The following is a 20,288-nucleotide window of genomic DNA, read 5'->3' as shown; positions in this document are numbered from 1 at the left end:
CCAAGCCAGTATACTGCAATTTGCACTCATTTCCTGATCTAGAGAATGTCTCTGTTACAGTCGAGACAAAAGAATGAAGTGTTGAATGGATTAGAAAATGGGCAGTTTTAAATAAAAGGTGATTTACTTATATAATTAAACCGTAATTGGTAGCTAACGCAAGAGATTGTGAAACAATAACAAGTGGGCTAATGCAGCTAGGGTGGGAAGAGACAGATGAAGAAAGAGAATTCATACATTAATGAAGGGCATGATGGCAGTGGAGGACTGAAAGATAGTGTTGCATCTAATCTCTGTCCATTCCGAATTTCAAACAATTGTAGATCTAAGAAATTTTTCAACAGTGGAGTGGCTAATTTTTCATACGACCAGGAGTAATAGGGTCTTAAACACACTGCTGAGTCAAAACAATGACTTGCAAACTGTGGAGAGATACTATGGCAAAAAACCCCACTCCCTGATTGTGTGTGATTAACTTGACACATAAGAAATATTTAAATATAGATTAGCATTTTAAAAGGAGTTTATGGTATGTTCTTGCTGTGTCTGAAAACTTGTATAACTTTGTGTAGGACAAAATCTTCATTTAAGACACATTTTAATATAAATAAGACACATTTTAAACAGCACTAAGTTAAGGTCAACATTTTTTTTTCTCCTAATGCTATTGTGAAGTGATTGGTTTTTTATTATTTTATCTTAGAGCTATAAAGTTAGTCATTGCTTTGTACTACACCATTTGCATTAAATCTAAGGCAGCGTGAAACCCTGCTAAATATTACAGAGTTTGAGATAGAAGCAGAAAATTTACATTGTTAGTCAAAACGTGGTTTATTAGGACCTAGCAGTCTGGCTTACATTAGAAATGGGGAGAAAATATACATTGCCAACAGAAACAGGGAAGGAAGGAACACATTCAATTAAATTAAATTCATGTAAGTGTATAAATCACATTAATCACACTCAGAAGACCTTGCATTTATCTATTATATGTGAACAACTAGCAAGGGTTGGTTCTTTCTGAGTTTTATAATTTTTTGTTACGCTGAGAATTCAAAAGACATTCAAGGGAAGTTAAAAGTTGATATCCTGGAAAAAATATAAAATTAAGTTGAGGTTTTGCAACCTCTTAGTGAAATTCAGAATAACTTCAAAAGCTGTTGAAACCAAGTGAGTAATAATGAATAATAAAAAAATCCTAAATTCTATTAGATTCGAGATTCATATGCTGCTAATAATGTTTAAAGTTCTTAGAGCATGTGACAAAATTCTGAGATTTTACTGTTTAAAGTTGTAAAATTGCGATTATTTTTCAAACAATTACTTGCAACACCAACACTCAGCATGATTTTCTCATTCTTCTTCTGGCTTTGATGCATGTAAATAATGTCATTCTCCATTCTCCAAGGATAAAAATGAGGAGACATGAAGAAACTGAATTTATGTTGAGAGAAATAGATAACCAGCTTAAGCTGATTTTTCAGTGTTTTTGTAAATAATAATTCATAACTTGAGTATTTTAGCTGTTTCACTTTATATGTGTTTATCCTAACATTGGTGTAGGGAGTGCTTTCTTATTTAGAAAACTGACATATGAAAATTTTTACTGCAATCAAGCGGGATATTTCCTGAGAGATTCTGAAGCACCTGGCATGAGGGTTTGTGTATCTTCTTCATTTAGGCTACCTCAAATACAATGTGCTTGCTGTATGCATAAAAACACATTTGCCTGCACACACATAAACACAGAATCCTTCTTCCCTCAAGGTGAAACTGTTGGTCTGTCAAGTCTTGTTCAGTGTTCTACATCTAAAGTTTTTCACTACAAAAGACACTGTTGCAATTCCAACTTTTTTCTAAAGGCTCTTTGGCCCTCGTAAAAAGATATTGCTGAGTCCAGGGCTCTATTGCCAACTGGAGATAGCCCAAAAGCGAGTAAGACTTACTCTCCTTTAAGAGTATGAAAAGAAAAACATGGAGAACTGCGTTTATTTAATGACAAATGGATATAAATAAAATTATAAGAATTGAAGCAGATGTTTGAAGATATCTAAAAGGCAGCAGCTCTGCAAAGGGAAGGTATAGTGCTGGGTTAATGGTTGGACTCAAACTTTTAAGTTGAGTCAAGAAAAATACTTCAGTTCATCACTAAATTTTTGGGTTTCCATTAGTGATCTTTTGAAACATCAGTGTCCCCTTCCTTTAACTTGGATACTCTTTGATGGTCTCTGTGTAGATTTTTTTTTTCCTTGTAAGTATACCAGTGGCCTTTTCTGCATCCTAATGATTTTTCAGTCCTGAAAATAAGAGCTGAATTTGATTCGGGGAATTGTCTGAAAGATAACGGGTCTATCCTTCCTTCTTTCATACTTTGAAATAAGTCTTTTTAAGGAAAGGCATTGCCACTTGTAAAAGATGAGCAGTATCCACTCCTTAATAGCAACCAGATATACCGTACACAGTGCCCATGTACTGTAAGGTAAGGAATTTCTTTGTAAAAAGTCTCAATTGAATTGAAAAGTATCAGTATTTGTAGGGAAAACAAAAAACAAAACAAAACAAAGCAAAACAAAAAAAAAAAAAAAAAAAAAGGGGATCTCTTTTAGCTAATAAGGTCAAGCATAACTTCTGGAAAGGTACAAAATATACAGTTAGATGAGTTAGGTGACTAACATGCATATTAGGAAGATAATTTTTCAGTAGAAATAGGTGAAGATTTTTGCCCTTATTTTATTTTGCCCTTATTTTATTTTATCACGATGCATGGATAGCTGCACTCTGTTCATCATGTACATTCATTATGATCACATTGGATCTAATTTTATAGGTTGACTTAATGTATTTATTCCCTGAGCTTGTGAGTGTTGTATTGCTTTTTAGGTGCCTCTTATTTTTCAGAACATTAAAATTAAGTGTGTATAGGACAATACTATCACATGGTTTTCATGCTCAATTTGTTGTGCACTATATAGCCAAAGATAAAGGAATTTCTGACATTTCAAAAAGTGAATTTGTGAAGAGAGTAGGAGGTTTTCTTTGAAATATGTGACTTTCACCTATATCCACATAGCACTTCCTGTAAAAAAAAAAAAGAATTGCAAAATATCTACATGATTAAGTGTCTGAAGTTGACAGGCCTGAGAACATTGAATCTCAGTAAAACTTTCCCGACCTGTGTGGATTCAAATTCATGTTATATTAATCACACTATCTATGTTAACATATCTCATGGAACTGCAATGTTTTTTGATGATGAAGCCTTCAAATGGGACTCTCTATATGACAGTCATAGAGCTTATGCCAGTGTAAGATTGATGTTGATTCTTTCAGCACACATAACCCTTGGGCAGTAGACTTGCCCTCTTTTTTTGACAGTTATTAATTCATCCAAATCAAATTTTCTCCATCATTCTGCCTTTAAAGCAGAGGCAACTCATGAATATAAGGGTGGGTTGTGTTTTTTTTTCTTCTTCCCATAAAATATACAGTATATAAATTAATAATTGGTAGAAAATATACTGCTTCAAGTCTGTAAAGAGAAGGCGCTCTAATTTTAGGAGTAAATAAGAAGTAGAAACCTATATAGTCTGTTGTAGAATAATTTATATTTTCTAATCAGGGTAATATATGAAGAATACATTTTTTAAATATTTTTACTTTAGGGGGAAAAAAACTATAGAATCATGTTAAAAATAGCACACATGATTGCAGCAACCACAAAGTTCATACACCTGCATTATTTTGCAAAGGCTAAAGGATTTTTTTGTCACCTCCCATTAAGACAAATTGAAGTTGAAAGAATAAATTCTCTTATGGAGGACTTACAAAGCAATGCCATTTCTGCTTTCTCAGTCTTAGACATCAGTTCACGTCTTCTGTCTTTCCTTTGCTCTCCAATCTCATTAGCTTGATTGCTCATCCTTCCTTCAGCCTTCTAAGAAGAAATCTAGGGATTTTTTTCATAGAAAATCATCTAAGAAAGATAAAGACTTTGAACTTGAAGAGAAAAAAATTACCTGAAAAGGTTTACAGAAAGGGCCTTTTTTTTTAAAGATTATTTGAAACAAGCTTGGCTTTTTTCTTTTTCCTTTTAAAACAGTAGCACAGTTTCGTAGTTTTCAGAGATGAGTTCATATCGAGTTTTATTTTCATATCAATTTTATTACAGTGCGCATATGATACGTTATGTTTGCGTGTGCCTGCACTGGAGTAGTGTTCCCATATATGAGCACATTGCCTCAAGTAATAATCAGCTGTGGATTACCATGATGGTGATAACAAGTGCAGGATTGCGTTCATGGGTACAAGAAAAAGTGGCATGATAGATTTTTATCTTCACTGTTTGTTTGTTTGTTTGTTTGTTTGTTTTAATCTGTCTTAAAGCATATTTGTTAATTAAGTGCTGTCTGTACTGTTCTGAAATATCTTTGTTCCTTGAGTAAGACAGTATTAAAATTCAGGGTTTGTGTGATACATACATACATTTAGTTACTGCTAACTAGCATTCATTTCAATTAACATCAAACACAATTTTCTTTTTCTAGAAGAAAACATAAGTATTTTTCAAAACTATGTTAGTTTGTCATGAGTAGGATTAGCAGAAGAAAGGCTGCAAAACTAGCCAACCAGGAAAGTGTCCATAAATTTAATAATTAGAAAGCATTGGCTCCATAGGCAAAGTAATTCAAAATATGGTTTTATCTGAATGTATTATTGATGCATTTATTGTATCAAATGACAAGCCACCTCTGAAGAGCAGATATTTGGCTTTGAAAAGCCTCGCATTTTTCTTAGAAAAAATATTTTTTTTCAAAGTATTGATTTCTTTACATTTTATTTCATTCAAAATCTCCCACTTAGAAACACTGGCAGTTATTAAAAGCAGTATATCCTTCCTGTCAGAGTAATTCTGCCCAACAGATACTCCAGTAACAAAACTCCTTCATGCTTGAAACATTATGATATATTTCCATTTCCTAAAGGATCCCAAAGTGCTTCTTATGTCATACTTTGCTTTGAATTACTAGTGCAGCCATCGTTGTAGTACAGCATTGTCAATAGTAATGTTGCAAACCAGTTAAGTAGAAGGAGATGGGAAAATAACCTTTGGTTGGATAGAAGTGAAAGGGTTCTTTTTCCATTTTCTTTTGTGAAAAACTTTAGAAATAACATTCCTGGGCTGTTTTGCTTGGTGCTTTACAAACATAGAAACAAAACAAAGCCTGAGATCAAGAATACTTACAGTCTAACTTGTGAACTGTACTAACAACAGATGGTTGTACCACTTGATGGCACTTGGAGATATATTTTAGTGGTGAACAAGGTGGGCTGGGTTAATGGTTTGAGTCAATTACCCTCAAGTTCTTTTTCAAAGGGAGTGAATCTGTGTTTCTAACAAAGACACAGAAATTTAACTGTTTCTTGCTGCTATATACACTGTTAAAGATTTTCAGTAGAAAGTAAACACTTTAGGAGGCATCCATGGTTTTTCATTTAAAGATCATCACACAGTGAGATGTCCTCAGCAATATCACATGCAAATATTGAATAGCCCTAAATGCCATTGCAAAGCTGAGGAAAATATTTTTGGGAAGAACAGCTTTTAATTTGGACCTGAACAGCTGCTCTTGTTTTATAGTCCTGCATTTTTGTGTTTAATAATCCTTGCATGCTGGGGTTTTGTTGCCATAGAAATATGAGCTTTTAGTTTTGCAAAATTATGCAATTTTTTTTTCTTGTTAAAATATTCATGAAGGAGTACAGTCAGAGAAGGGGGGGAAGGGTTGGCCCATGTTTTAGTGGAACTGGACTTTGACATAAATGTTCTAATTAGTCATTCATTCTAATATTACAGGAAGGCATTTATTGATATGACTATTGTAATTACAGTTTGCCCCTTTGGAACCATAGACCATGGAACTGGGAGACTAATATTTAATCAGTAAAATTAAGAATTACTTTCAATTATGAGATTGTTGACAGCTACAAGACCAGCAGTAAACAGTTTTTATTTAGAAACTTTTGATGAGGGTATGTTACTTAGAAACCTCTTAGAGTTGATGCTCAAATAGTAAATTTGATTACAATATCACTAGTGGTCTGAAACACGCTCAAGTTGAATAAAAAGTGGTGTTTTTACCCAGACTTACACCAATTAGCCTCTCTGGCCTGCTAAATTGATGCTTATAGCGATCAGAGCAGCAGTTGCAGCAGCTGCTGAGTTTGTATTACCTGGTTGGTTTGGTTTTTTTTCTTTTCCTTCACTTTAACTCTATTCAGTCAGGGAAAAATATCTGCAACTGCAATGACATGCAACAGTAATTTCTTTAAATATCCTTCTATGATGCATGCTTACATATATATGCTACATACTATGCTGCAGGGTCACAGCTTCTGGTATATTTTTGCCAGATTGGTAGACTTTCAAACACTGATATTTACCTGCCACCACAGTAACAGACATGGGCACTAATTATACATGAATTAGTGTACATCAGCTACTGGAAGAATATACCACTGTTTTGTGGGTTTGAATCCTTGATCTAATTACTGCAGCATGGGGAACAGTGGTTGGGAAAGCTCAGTCAAGATCATATGGAAAGCAAAAAAAGAGTAACCATATTAAGGTTATGTGCTTTGGTCACTATGGTTAAGTAACTGTAGCAAAGTAATCACATATTCTAAATTTTGTAACAGTTTCTCATTAGAAAAGTCCATTTTAGACTTCAGGAGTGGTTAACCAGAGAGTTTTTGTTTCTCTTCTCAAGTCAGAGGAAATGACAGCTGGGAATTATGGTAGAGATTTGAGAATTTGCAGAGTAAATGTCAACATTCATAAATACATTTCAGGAGACAGCATATAATCTTACTGTGCAAATTTTTCAATCAGTCACTGATTACATTAATTTTTTCAGTGCTAAGTTCAGAAGGACCAACTACTCAATGTAAGTAGGGGTGGCAGCAGAGGGCTCACAGGAGAGCTCATGTTATTCAGTTCCAATCTTCCTTAGGAAATGAGATTTATTCAATTTTTCATTTTAGAGTACGATTGGCTGTTTCAACATTATATATTAAACACAATGCGTAGTTGTATTTTATCTAGACATCCAAATAATACAGTCTAGTTCATCCAAGGAGGAAGAGAACTAGGGTTGTGAAATGATAACTTTAATAGTGTATCTCAGTAACAGTGAGACTGGGGTCAATTCATGGATATAATTTTGAAAAATACAAGAGGCTTCTTATTGATTTTTTTAAAATATTTTCCATTTAAATGTTTCTTAGCAGATGTATTGAATTAAAGGAATTGTGCAGTATTTTAATTGCTCTAAATTGTTTGTGACAAACTATTTTAAATATGAAGGGCCTGGAAATAGGCATCAGATTATCATGTTTAGGATGGCAGACATTATAAACCACTATGCCAAAATTACGCCTTGAACTTCTGGAGCAAGAAGGAAAAGGCACCAGGACTGAAAAGCAAAAAGGTTTAAGTTGTTTGATTACACTTGATCTACTGATATTCTAGCAAAAGCAGGGGATACTTTCAAGAGATGAATAAGGAGATGCTCACTAGATTTTAATGTCTTTCCCTCTTGATGTTCTTTCTTCCCTCGTGTTTCCATTGTGTTTGAATCTGAATACATGGTATATCTCTGATAGGTGCAGGGTGTTCTTTCCATGGCCAAGTGATCAGACGCTGTGAAAGGCTTTGCTTAGCTAAGACTAATAAGTATTCTGGAAGTGTCCCAGTTGCTCAGGTATCAAACATAAAATAGGGAAGAGACGTGGTCAAGATACACAAAAAAATACAATTTAGCAGAGTTATCATTGCTCCTTGTGTGTTGTGCTCACTCTTTGGACAGGTTTTATTTGTCTCTTAAGCAAAAAACATTCACTTAGGGAAAAAAAAAAAAAAGTAAACCCACAGATGGTTCCTTTCCATTGCTGGGAAAACTTTAAATATTAAGATTTATTATGAATATGTTGTTCCATTGTCCAGTGAAACAACATTTTCACAATATTTGTGAATAAAACTTCTTTGAATAAGAATTTGAATAAACCTCCTTTTACTTTTATTCGGCTCTGTCTTAATGTAGTATCAGCAGAGGAAATACTAAATATTAAACATAACATTCATAATATTCTGGATAAGATTCCAGGAAAGAATGACTTGGAACTTTTGGCTGTTGGAGAGGTCTATTTGAAAAAACTGAAGATGACAGCGAATGGTTTGAAATTCTCAATTTTCCCTTTGAATGGTTCAATATTGTAGATGAATTCTCATGGATAGCCATTGAACCAACCACTGATAAGTAGTCAGGCTACTTTAGTTAAACTTACTCCCTCACTTGGTCTACTTCTCTGGAAGCAGTAGTCTGAAAAAGTGAAGATAAGTGGAACATAGCATCAAATTATACAGAAGAATTTTGAGTGTACTAAAGCAGGGTACCTAGGATTGTGAACTAGCTGGCATGGAGTTGAGGGAGCTCTAGATGGCAGAGAGCTTGGGGGAAGAGTCCCTTCTTTCAGGGGAAAAGTTTAACTTCCCTATAAAGAAAACTCTGACATTTTTTCAAAGCTAGCCAGAACTATACTGTCATTCAAATAAAACATGATTATTCTGCTCCCTGCTTTATCTGAAATATTGCTCTAATGCCTTAGAAGAGCTTTTATATCCTATCTAAATTCAATCTGTCTAAGAGAGGAGAGTCTATTTAATCTCTAATTGGATCTGGAGTAGAACTAACACATGCAATCTTTACTGAGAGCTATTACTAAATGAAGAAAGGTTTGACGTCTTATTGGTGATGGTTCTATCAGAATTCCTTTCTAGTCCCTGCCTTCCCTCACACTACAACTAGGTCGAAGACTGGATCAGCAAAATCCAATTAAATATCATAAATTTACAGCTGGTACTTTTTCATAAAGAAGATAATAATCCAGATGAGAGCTGAACTACTACTGAAATAGTTCCTTCACTGCAAGTAAATTAAGTGAGAAAAAGCAGCCCTTGGTCCATTCCCTTCTACACTCAGTGGGCTGCTAGAAGAACACGTGCATTTAGCCCTCAGTTAAGGAGGTATGTTATTCAGTGGCTTGTCAAATCATATCACATCTGCTTAGGTGCCAATGAATTATGAACTAACTTGTCACCACAAAAAAAAAAGGGAAAAAATCTTATTTTATTTAAAGCATTTCCTTAGCATGGGTAGTACTGATATTCTGGTGGCAGATATCTCTGCATTTGCTGAAATCCATGTCATAAAATAAATGTGTACCTAGAGAGTTTTTGAAGGTGAAATAGTCTAAATCTACTTCAACCTTTTATTGCAGCTCCATTTAATGGAAATTCAAGATGGCTAGCAGGGAATGTTAAACTGTGTATGTTATGATTCCATTGCCTTCAAGCATAGTAGCTAGTGGTAGATAGTGCCATTGGAATATGACAGAGCCACTGGAAGACTGGATGAATATCTGTGTGCTTTCTCATAATCATGAGAATCATCTCATATCAAGAAAGCAAACATTCACAGGTATATCAGGAAACAAGTGAGGTGTTTGTTTTGTGGATGTCTTCCAGAAAAAGAGAACATTATTATCTCTTAGAACCTTAAGTTACTATTAGCAACTTGGTGTTAGACTCCTTGTTTTTTTACTCAGCTCTATGTGTGTTAACATTCTCCACAGAAATGTCCTGCCCATTCATGTTTGTAGCCTTTGCGCCTTTTTCCCCATTTTAAAATTTTTCTGGTAGTGTTTGTTCATTTGGTATAGTTCTAATTGTATGACCATGTATATAATTATATAATAGCTAGCAGAATGCATGTTTTTCCCAATCCTTTTACCTTTCTCTAGATGTATTGTAGCTATATTGGTCTAATAAAAATATTAACACTCTTTATAATGCTTGTGTCTCTAATACAATATGTCAGTGGCTGTAGTTCTGCCACAACCACTAACAGTGAAGCGGGAAAAGATAGTTCAACTCGTTGATATTTGTTGATGTTTAAGGATGGGATTGACTGGTGAACTTGGCAGTGTTAGATTAATGGTTGGTCTTGAGGATCTTGGAGTTCTTTTCCAACATAAATGAGTCTTATGATTCTATGATGCCTTTTATTTCACTGATTTTGAAAGTCTGGTGTTGTATGAGTACTGGTCTAAATCTAGTTTAATGCAGTAATATCATTTTGGTTTTGAAGGTGTCGTGTTCTCTTGGATTAGGCCTGACATCTGAGCCTTATTAGTTAAATCCATTGTTGTATTGATTTTACTACCAAACATCTGAGCAAGGGGTATTTGCTATATTTCAATAATACACTTGGTACATAATTATTTATCCATTTGCAAAATTTTATGTCTTCCAAGTTGCTTTTTAAATATGAATACAGAGTGGACTGATTTGAAGGTCATCCTTTGGTGGGGTCACCGACCAGGCGACTTTCCTTTGACTCTACAGAGGACTTCTTTCAGTATGCATGCAAACACGTAGTGCAACATCAGATGCCCCAGTTCATATTTAGGTGCTTTAATCACAAACTGAGTCTCTTCTTAACTGACAGAAAAGCATTTTACTACTTAATGAGATAAGGGATTGTAATCAGCACCCTGTTTAATGGAGATAGCTCCTAATCTTCTGACGTTACATTTGGCAGATGTTTAGAAGAAATGAAGCAGCCCCCAGTGCAGTGGACTAAGTGCTAAACCTTTATAGGCAGTTACAAGAGGCATTGGAGAGGCAGTGTAATCTTCATGCAGTAGCTCAAGAACAGGATGGAATATAAATCTGTATGAAAAGGAGATATTCTCCAAGGACATTAGCAGGAGAGATCCTGACAGCTTGCCTTGGGAAGGCATTGGCAGCACATTCACTAAGTGCAGGAAGAGAAAGACTTGTAAAGTTTGACTTCCATGTGAAGACATGCAAGCTTTCCTCATCTCTAAGCTTTGTTAATATTTGTAGAAGTGTTGTTTGTTTTCAGTGCTGTATTTGTGGTTTACTATCACTCAGGTTTGCTTAAAAGTAATTTTAGTGGGATAAGCATATGACATCAAAACCTGCTTTACACAGGGTAATACTGGATGCTTCCTGCCACCTCCCAGCCCTTTTGATGTTGTGCAGGGGCGTTTGTTCAGAGGAAAGGAAACGTCTTTTCTGCTTCAGTTTTGGTTGACCCTCTATTAAGATGTTGTAAAATAGTCTTGTCTGCTTTCTGGTTTTATCCTTAAGAGTGTGTAACATAATAGTAGAGTACAGATAAGAGTGAACAACGGCAAAAAGCCCCAAAAACTTATCTGCCAGAAACTTCTTGGATTAGAACCAAGAGAGATGTGATTTCTCTTTCTTATGCTTGTTGTTTCTCAGGGAGTCTGCCACTTTTCTAGAATGTGTAGATTCTGCCTCCAAAGCTGGGAAGAAATATTTGATGAATTAATCTTAAAACAGATGGGAGAGACAATGGAAATTCTGTGGAACTTCCTTGATGTTTTTAGACAGCTATTCTTGTCTCAACAATACATACCTTTGTCACCACCAAGGCAAACTTTTATGCCCTGTTCTCTTTGGTGTTGATGGTCTCAGATGACAGTCCTTGAATAAAAACTCTGAATCTTTGGGTGATACAGAGAAAAACGTGAAAGTAGAGGGATCTCATGAGTGCCCAATTTCTGTATTGCAGTTATAATTAAAATACAGTAAAAAGTACTTTTTTGCACTAGATGACATGCAGCACATGGATTGACCTCTGAATTCCTTTGCTTGTGAATGAACTTGTACTTTAAATATGCAAAGGAAGTTACCGTTGCAAACAATGGCAAAAGGAAGTAGTACTTTTTGATGTCTGTAAGTTTGAGGGTTTTTTCTAATCTGTATTGTTATTACACAGCATAAAAGGTAAGTACATTTTCTGAACTGTGTGGTATTGTCTACGATAAGTGCCTTTTGGGGACCTTGTCTTCAGTGTATGATCCTGTTCATTATACGCAAATCTTGCCAGTTGCAGCAGTGAAACTCAGACTGCTGTGGCTAGCAGAGACCTCAAGAGAGTTCTTAGTCGTATTCCAACTCTTAGATATTATATCCAGAGTATCTCTGACATGTTGAACTGCTGCTAATTAATTAAATACTTCAAGCATATTCAAGTAATTTGTTTTGACCATCCTTAGAATCAGCTGTCTGTATAGTCAGACTGAATCTTTTTCATGCTTTCCCTGCAGTTGCCACAGGTAAATAAAAATGGCCACTGCATTTTTCCAGGCTTCTACATTTTGGTAAATTATTTTCATATTTCCTCTGACTATTCTCTTTTTTGTACTAGGCAACCCACCCGTTTCCTTTTGTGTTTTCTGTTTGTTATATATTAGGAGTCCCTAATCCATTCTAGCTGCCTTTCCTTTAGGATTTTTACTTTTTATTTTCTTTTTTTTTTTTTCCCCTACTTTCTGACCTGTCAGTTCTCATGTTGGATTTTTATATACTAAGGTAAAGGTTATGTAGCTGGGAAAAAGTAAAACCTGTGTTGGTACATAATTTTTAGAGGTTGCCTGCTTTCCCGTAATTTTCACTATCTTGAATCTTTGTCATTAGTCTGAACTTGAAATAGAAATGATAAAATTTTGCAAAAGTTACTCTTCTAAAATGTTTGTCTACAGCTGAAAGCAATTCTGGTTACTTCTTGCAGCATTTCAGATGCCTAAATTTTCCACATTCCTCTTGCTCTTACAAACCAGTGCTTAGACTTGACCACAGGCAAAACAAAAATGCTGTAACAGCTGTATCCGAGGAAAAAAAAAAGTCTTTACATGTTGCTGTGGTCAAGGCTTTTAAGCAGTTGCATTGACCCCAGCAGGTATGAACACTATGTAAATAAACATGTGATGCCACTGTTTGCCAGTGATTGAACTAGGAGGAGCTTCAGACGCCATCAAGGGTAGAGAGCCCGGGACAGGCTAGAGAGCTGGGCCATCACCAGCAAAATCTAGCAAAAGCAAGTGCTGGATTCTGTCCCTGGGATCGGGTACTCATACACACAAATTGTGAGGTAAGAGGCTGGAGAGCGCCACTGTGGAAAAAGATCAGGGGGTTTTGGGTTGATGAGAGTTGAACATGAGTCAGCAGTGCCCTGGCAGCCAGGAGGGCCAAGCATGTCCTGGGGCGCAGTAGGCACAGCATCACCAGCCAGGCAAGGGAGGGGATTGTCCTGCTCTGCTCTGAGCTGGGGCGGCCTCACCTCAAGCAGTGTGTGTACTTTTGGGCACCTCAATGACATCAGGCTAGTGAAGTATGTCAAGAGGAGAATGATCAAGTTAGTATGAGTGCCTTGCAGCTTAAGATATTCTATGATTGTAGGATCCTATGATTCCATGGTCCAAGATCCAGGTTATGAATTTGAGGGAATTTTCAGGCTTCAACCTAACAATTAGCTGTACAGCCTCAGATGTGGGGGTTTTATATACCTTTTTTCACTAATTCAAAATCAGTTGATTTCTAGGCCTTAACTGCTGGAACATTTTTTTCATCCCTTGCATTAGAGTCATCATATAATAATGGAGATGTTGACTTTCACTGCTTTCTGTTACTGTGTGCAAAAGCATCCAGTATGATGAACAAATATGTCTTTGAGAATAACAAGGTTATTCTCTTTGTAAAAGACTCAAAAATTTGCTTTGTGCTCAGCAGTAGGCATTGGAAGGGCAGAAGACTCCCTGTGATTTTAATATTCTCAGAGAGGAGGCTCACATTACAGTGAAGCAGAAGCAGACACATTTAAAACCCAAAATGTAGCTCTTGCTCCAATCAATTAACAGAAAGCACGATTTCTGTGCTGAACTCTGTCATTCAAGTCTGCAGATTTTGATTTACGTTGTACTACATTCCATTTTTAATGGAATAGCTTTTGTCAATACCATGATTCTGGGGGCTAAAAGAGCATGGAAAAAACATATTGCCGTGACACAAGTGCCTGGTCATTGACTTCTCACACTGTAGGCTGGGTCAAACTGAGCAAAAGGGCTGAAACATTATTTAAAGTAAATTTATTTGACTCCATCAGGGAAAATTCTTACTTCATTTTAGGTTACAGTTCATTCTAAGAAAAACAAAACATCACAGCCCGTTTTTTCTATTTTGGTAGTTTGCTCCGTCAATGAAACAGAAGTTACTGAATTTTCTGTAGGTTGCTAAGAATAAATGAGGACCATATAACTGAACAAATACACTGAAAGTCAAATGCACGTTATCTAGTGGAAATTTGCACAGATTTCATATCTGTTTCTAATTTCTCTGTTAGTCTGGGGTTTAAGGAATTCACAGCCTTTGACAGCTGTAATCCTCAGGGATCCACACGTGGTTTTGCAACACTAGAAATCTACTGATGCTCAAGAAAACCATCCCCAAGTAGTTAGAGCCCATTTTCTTTTATTTCATTAGACATTTTTTCTGTCTTTTTATTCCCCAGGTAGCAGCTGCTGGAGGACACCTGAAATTTACAGTCTCCTATGATGTCACAGAAGAGGAAGAGGAAGAAACAGCTAAACTGATGGTTCAATCTGATGTCATCATAGAGGTATTTTCCAGCAAAGAAAGGAAAAAAAGAAAGAAAAAGAAGGAAAAGAGAAAATGGCCTGCTTTTTCAGATGTTCAGTGTGAAGGCCGGTGGTTGAGGTCACAAAAAAGAAGGATGCACATTCTTTCAGCTAATTTCTCGTATGAGAAAATGGATACACTTCAGAAAACTAAAAGCTTCAATATCTCAAGGAATCTCTGGTATTATTGAAGCAGCTTAGAAAACTATAATGCTTCCTATTCATCAATAAAGAAATAAAATAGTTGAGCCATGCATCATGACACTAGGTTTTATCTGAATAACCCAAACTTTCTTTTCCACTGCTTTTCAGTTCTATCAGGCAAGCCCATTTCAGGTTTATGAAAAGTGAATATTATTCCTGATATTTTTCATTCTTGTAAAATATATTATTCAGTGAATCATGTACCCCAATGGGCTTTTTTTCATTACTTTTTTCATGTTTAAATCTCTCTTTCATGGCTCTCTCTAGGGAGGTGGCTTGAAAATCAGCACTCCGAAAGGGATAATTCACCTGCAGCCTTCTGAAGAGCACACTGAAGAAATTGTGCTGAAACCAGAATCTTTCTCAGTGCATGGCACCGATATTCCAGTCAGCAGGAGGGAGTTCATGACAGTCCTTGCAAACGTGAAGAGGATCCTCATAAGAGCCACGTACAGCAATGGGATGAATGCCATCTACAGGTGATTGTGAGGAACGGGTCCCTTTGCTACAGGCGGCTTCTCAAGAGTTGTTCTCTCTCTTCAGAGAACAAGGCTGATGTAATTTAAAACACTCTAATTTATTGTCACAAAATCCATAACATTCCTTTACACTTTCAAACTTTTCTTAATGTGTTTTTCATGTTGGGTAAACAGGAGGAGGAAAGCAGCAGAAAGAAGCAGACTTTTAAGAAAATGAAATTACTTGGATTATTAAGGCACGAATGACAGTTCTATAAATATGTTTATTTTGTGAACACAGTAATTCCCATGTATATGGTAAATCATGGAGAGCGGTAATAACATGTTGAAGTAGGAAATGATATATTGCTTATATATTGTTTTTCCCATTTAATGACCATACGGGGCCACATTAACAGTGGACCAGAGAATAATATCCTGAGTCTCCAAGCCGGAAAAGTGCCTCAAGGGGAATTTTCTATGTTTTTAATCAGTACCACACACAGAACTGGCTAATCCCAAAGCCTTTCCCTTGATTTATGTCAGGATGCTGCATGGACTGCTCAAATTCACTGATTTGATGTGAACTCTTCTGAGTCCTCTGATAAAATTAAAGACATATGAGATGATACAGTTCTATTTCAGTTGCTGCAATGTGTTTGAAGCTGTAAAGCTCATCTTGCATTTCAAATTTTCCTAAGCACATGAACAAATACTCCAGATGGGCTAAAAGAAAACGTCTCTCCTGATACTGTGTGATTAACATTAATAGTTAGGTGGCATAAGTAATATTTTTAAAACGTGTAATGGAATTGATTGCATAGTAGCTTTTTACTCCCAAGGCATGAAACCTGAAATGCTCTCTAATCTACACATCAGTTGATTCAGTGGCATAAGCCAATTTGGAATGGAGGTAGCTGATAGCACATTTAGTGATTATTTGCTGAGAGCACAGACACAGTTTTTGCTGCTGTGAAATTTCTCAAGCAATCTAACCATCGTTTGAATACTTAGGTAATTAAAATATATCCTAAATTGAAAGGCAGGTTGTGTCAACAGCATGTAGTTTTCTGATTTGAGCTTTAGCGGTGTAAATTTTTTCCCTGCAAAAGAATTCATATCGCTTCGGTCTCTGTCTTTTTCCTGTGGTTAATTAATATGTATTACATCTCTGTAAGCAAGTTTGTGAATCATAACTAGCTTGAGTTCGGGCCAGACTACTTTCTAATTTGCTCATTCAGTCATCAACCCTCTATTCTTTTGCATCTCCTTTCATCCAGTTTGAAAAACTTTCATGGTCCCTCAGCTTCCCACGCTGGTTTTTGAGAGCCAGAGTTCACCTCTCAGGCACTATGAGCAGACCAAAGAAGCTGTTAATTCACAGCTTACAGCTGAGACTAGTGGGAGCTCAGTGAGTGATGATCCTGTGCTCTCTTTTTATTCAAATAAAAGAACTCCAAACCATTGCTCAGAATTTTCCAAACTAAAGGAGTGCAGGAGCAATTTGGGATTGAATAATAGGGGCTATTATGCTATTTTTAAAGCAGATATGTAAGGCTGACTTTCTTTGGGCCAGAGGTCCTACTGAATAGTATGGTAAATGCAGACTTTTAAAGGAGATATGTAGGATTGACTTTCCTTGGGCAAGAGGTGTTACTAAGTATTATGGAAAACGCAAACTTTGGTTATCAGAGGTTTACATATATTTGTGTACTGATATTTTTACTAGTAGGAGAAGGGGGGCTCTCCTTCAAAGAGCACTTTGGCTGGGCATTTGTGAAGAAAGTGCAGTGCTGGACGTGTAATAGCTCCATCCTGCCTGTACTGTGGAACAGTGTGGGTGGGATGGATGAAATCCCCTCTGGACAACAGTGTAGAGCTCAGGTAAGCGGACACATGTAGAACTGGCACAATCTATAGAATGTGCCTTGTAAGATATGGCAGAGCTGCCTGGCAAATTTGGAAGACTATACATCACGGCCTGCATCCCAGATTACTGCTTTAGCCATTTGGTCATGTGTGGTGCCTCACTGTTTCACAGTCTTGTTCATATTCAGCTTTTGGGAACAGTTTAATGGTGTATTAGAGACAATTTCCTGATTTTTTTTTTTTTTTTAAATACTCTTTGAGGAGAGCTCTACAGCACACATATAATTTAGGCTTTACATATTGGTAGCCATCAGCTTCTAGGTGTGAAGATTTGTCCCTTAAAGACAGTGAGTTGAAAGGGAGTTAGGGAAAGGAACTGAAGTGATTTTGAAGAGTATCCTTTTTGCTAGAAATGGTCTTATATTGCTTGTACATTTCTAGCTGTCCCTCTGATGTCTCTTATCAGACAAGAATGCAGTGCTTGCGCTATTACTGCGTAATAAAGTAAACTATTTTATTGAGTGCTCTCAGGGTGCTCATTGTGGTTTAGCGTGACAGAAGAGAGAAGGTGAAACTTCAATCTTAATTAACAAATTCAGTTTTTCATCTTTGATTTAAGTGTAGCAATCACAGTTTCACCCTTTAGGGTGGGATTTATGGGGTGAAGTCTGTTCAGATCAGTTGATGCTCCCAGGCACCAGTTGTAGCAACAGCATCTCTGCCATCCAGCCCAGCTTATGATATGCTATATAGGGATATTGCTAATTTTCAGGATGTGCCTCATTACTGACTGCTTTATATTCTCTCTGACTTTCACTCATGCTAAAGCATACTAGGTGCAAAGCTGTGCTTGTAACTCTTAAGACCATGCAAAACAACCCTTTTTTCCACATTCTGCCCATTTAGTTTTCCTGGGAAAAAGTCGACCTAATGAAGAAGATATTGTCTGTGATATCTAGGTCTGATTAAGGACTCCAAATGAGTTGATGGTCTCCAAAGGAAGACATTTTTGAAAAGAAATAGTGGAGAGCTAAGCCTTAATAGATAATTAGATATGAACTAAAAGGTTTTTATTGTCTTTAAACAGGTATGTACAGTGGACAGATGGATATTCCTTTGAGAGGGTTAAGAGGGTCTGGCAGAGAGACAGAAATATTACAGGGTTATTAGATCTGTCATGAATGACAATTTCTGCCTCAAAGCACCAGCAGCATTATGCAACATACTAATTAGAGATTGCTATATTAAGCAACCTGTTCATTTAAGTACTGAAAGTTTTCAAAATGGATGTCACCACTTGTGTAAGGATTACAGGGGTGCTGTTATAATCTGTGCTTTAAAAGAGACCGGAATGGAGGCATAAAGTAACTTTCTTGCAGTTGTGTAGAAAGGGACTTAAAAATTCAATGGAGCTGTCTCCACCTGGCAAGAGCTTTAATTTACAGATTCTATTTTTACCCTTGTTTAGTTTAACCTACTAGAAACATTAGTTAATCTATTATGTTTTCAAATACCCACTAAACAATATTAATGCCGTAATGCTGGGTTTGACTCAAACAGGGGTTTGTGTACATTTTTTGGTAATTTTAAGCTAGCAGTGTTGTTATTGCTCTATGGCATAATTAGGAAGCTTTCTTATATGAGCAATTACATGATCAAGGAAGATAAAAACTAAGAATACAGAAATGCAGCAATCAATCTGAAAATGAACCCAACTTCTGGGTTTAAAACCTAGTCCTCCTCTAACTTGTGAGATCTTCCAAATGGTTGCATTTAAGTACATCCATGGTCGAAGCAACAGGCCAAGAAAAGATAACTCTCTCTGTTTTGTTTAATCTAATGCTGTTGGCTTGTTCTTCAAAGAAAGTTTAGTAGCACTGTTTATTCAGTTTCAATATTTAGAGTGGTCAGTGATGGTAAGTGTTGCAAGCATGCAGATAGGCACTGGAAATTGAAGTGTTAAAGAAAATAGATTGCTTGCAACCACATAGAGAGGAGTCAGTACTAGACACAAGGAGAAAGATAGAAGAAGAGGCCAAGGGGTTTTTTTCCATATGCAGAACTGGCTCCAAGACAGATGAGCAATGATTGGGTCACTGCTTCATGTGCCTTGTGTAGCCGATGTGATTCAGATGCCTGGCACAGCAGACAGTAAACTATGCTGATACTGCCTGAAACGTCCCCCTCCCTTTTAATCTTGTTTGTTTTTAGAAGTCAACAGTTGCCTGCTGACAGTAACAGTCAGCTTAAATATTTGGTCTTGATGTCTAATCTCAAATTATTCATGCATCTCCAGGATCCGGTGCCCCATTACTGCCAGCATTATGTATTTTAATGAATGCAGAATGGCATCGAGGAATCAAAATTGCAACATCAAAATGGGTGAAAAGAAAATCACTGCAGGTTTCTACACTGAGTAACTGTTAATGCTAAAAACTGTTAAACACGTTAAAATCCCATTTAGCAAATAGCAGAATGTAATGAAAATTGGAACAATTCAGTGAATACAAATGTGGGATAATACTAGGCAGATTGTTTCTGCGTGTTAGTGCTTCTCTTTAATCCAAGATCAATGCTTAGCGGGAACTAGCTGTAGTTCAAAGGAGAAATAAAATTTGACCTTTTATTAAAAAATAGTTTCTTCATTAACAGATTTTTTTTTCCTTGAATTTTAGATTTTTTTTACTGGCAAAGTAATCACTATTTGATATCTAATATCCTAGAGATTGATTATCTTATCATAAAGAAAATTCAAATAAATGATTTCAAAATAAATGTACAGCAATGGAGTAAAGGGGATATACTGAAAAGTGAGACAGAATTTACTGAAGATCTGGATAGGAATAAACATCCTTCTCTTAAAACAGTATTAAGAATCTTTTACAGAGGTTCTAGTATTACCAAATCAGATGGAAGTTTCTAACTGCATTATATACAATGGTAGTCCCTCCAAAGTCCAGTCATATTCCTAGTGATGGTAAAATTTTTATTTTTCTGAAGCTTCTACCTTAATTTCAGATTTCTTCCCCTTTTTTCCTCATTACCTTTCATCCTTAACTTGTTTTGAGTAGTTATAAAATTGAGTGGGAAAATATTCTGTCTTAAGCTTTCCTCCAATTGCTGTAGTAACAACAAAATATTTTTCTTGGATGTTTTCTTGTCCAAGGTCAT

At 36.2% G+C, this 20,288-nt stretch overlaps 1 protein-coding gene across 4 annotated transcripts in view; it reads left to right on the top strand.

Moving 5' to 3' along the window:
- LAMA2 (laminin subunit alpha 2) overlaps nt 1-20,288 on the top strand; it is a 346,441-nt gene that overhangs the window by 172,921 nt on the left and 153,232 nt on the right. For all 4 annotated transcript variants that reach the window (XM_058420096.1, XM_058420095.1, XM_040060645.2 and 1 more), the window contains exons 13-14: nt 14,460-14,567; nt 15,058-15,269. In XM_058420096.1, coding sequence (XP_058276079.1) covers nt 14,460-14,567; nt 15,058-15,269 — 320 coding nt within the window. The remainder of the gene's footprint in view (nt 1-14,459; nt 14,568-15,057; nt 15,270-20,288) is intronic.

Source organism: Hirundo rustica, chromosome 3 (assembly GCF_015227805.2).
Source record: "Hirundo rustica isolate bHirRus1 chromosome 3, bHirRus1.pri.v3, whole genome shotgun sequence".
Lineage (NCBI taxonomy): Eukaryota > Metazoa > Chordata > Aves > Passeriformes > Hirundinidae > Hirundo > Hirundo rustica.
The sequence above is the reverse complement of the archived record's forward strand: the minus strand, read 5'-3'. Positions and strand labels throughout refer to the sequence as shown.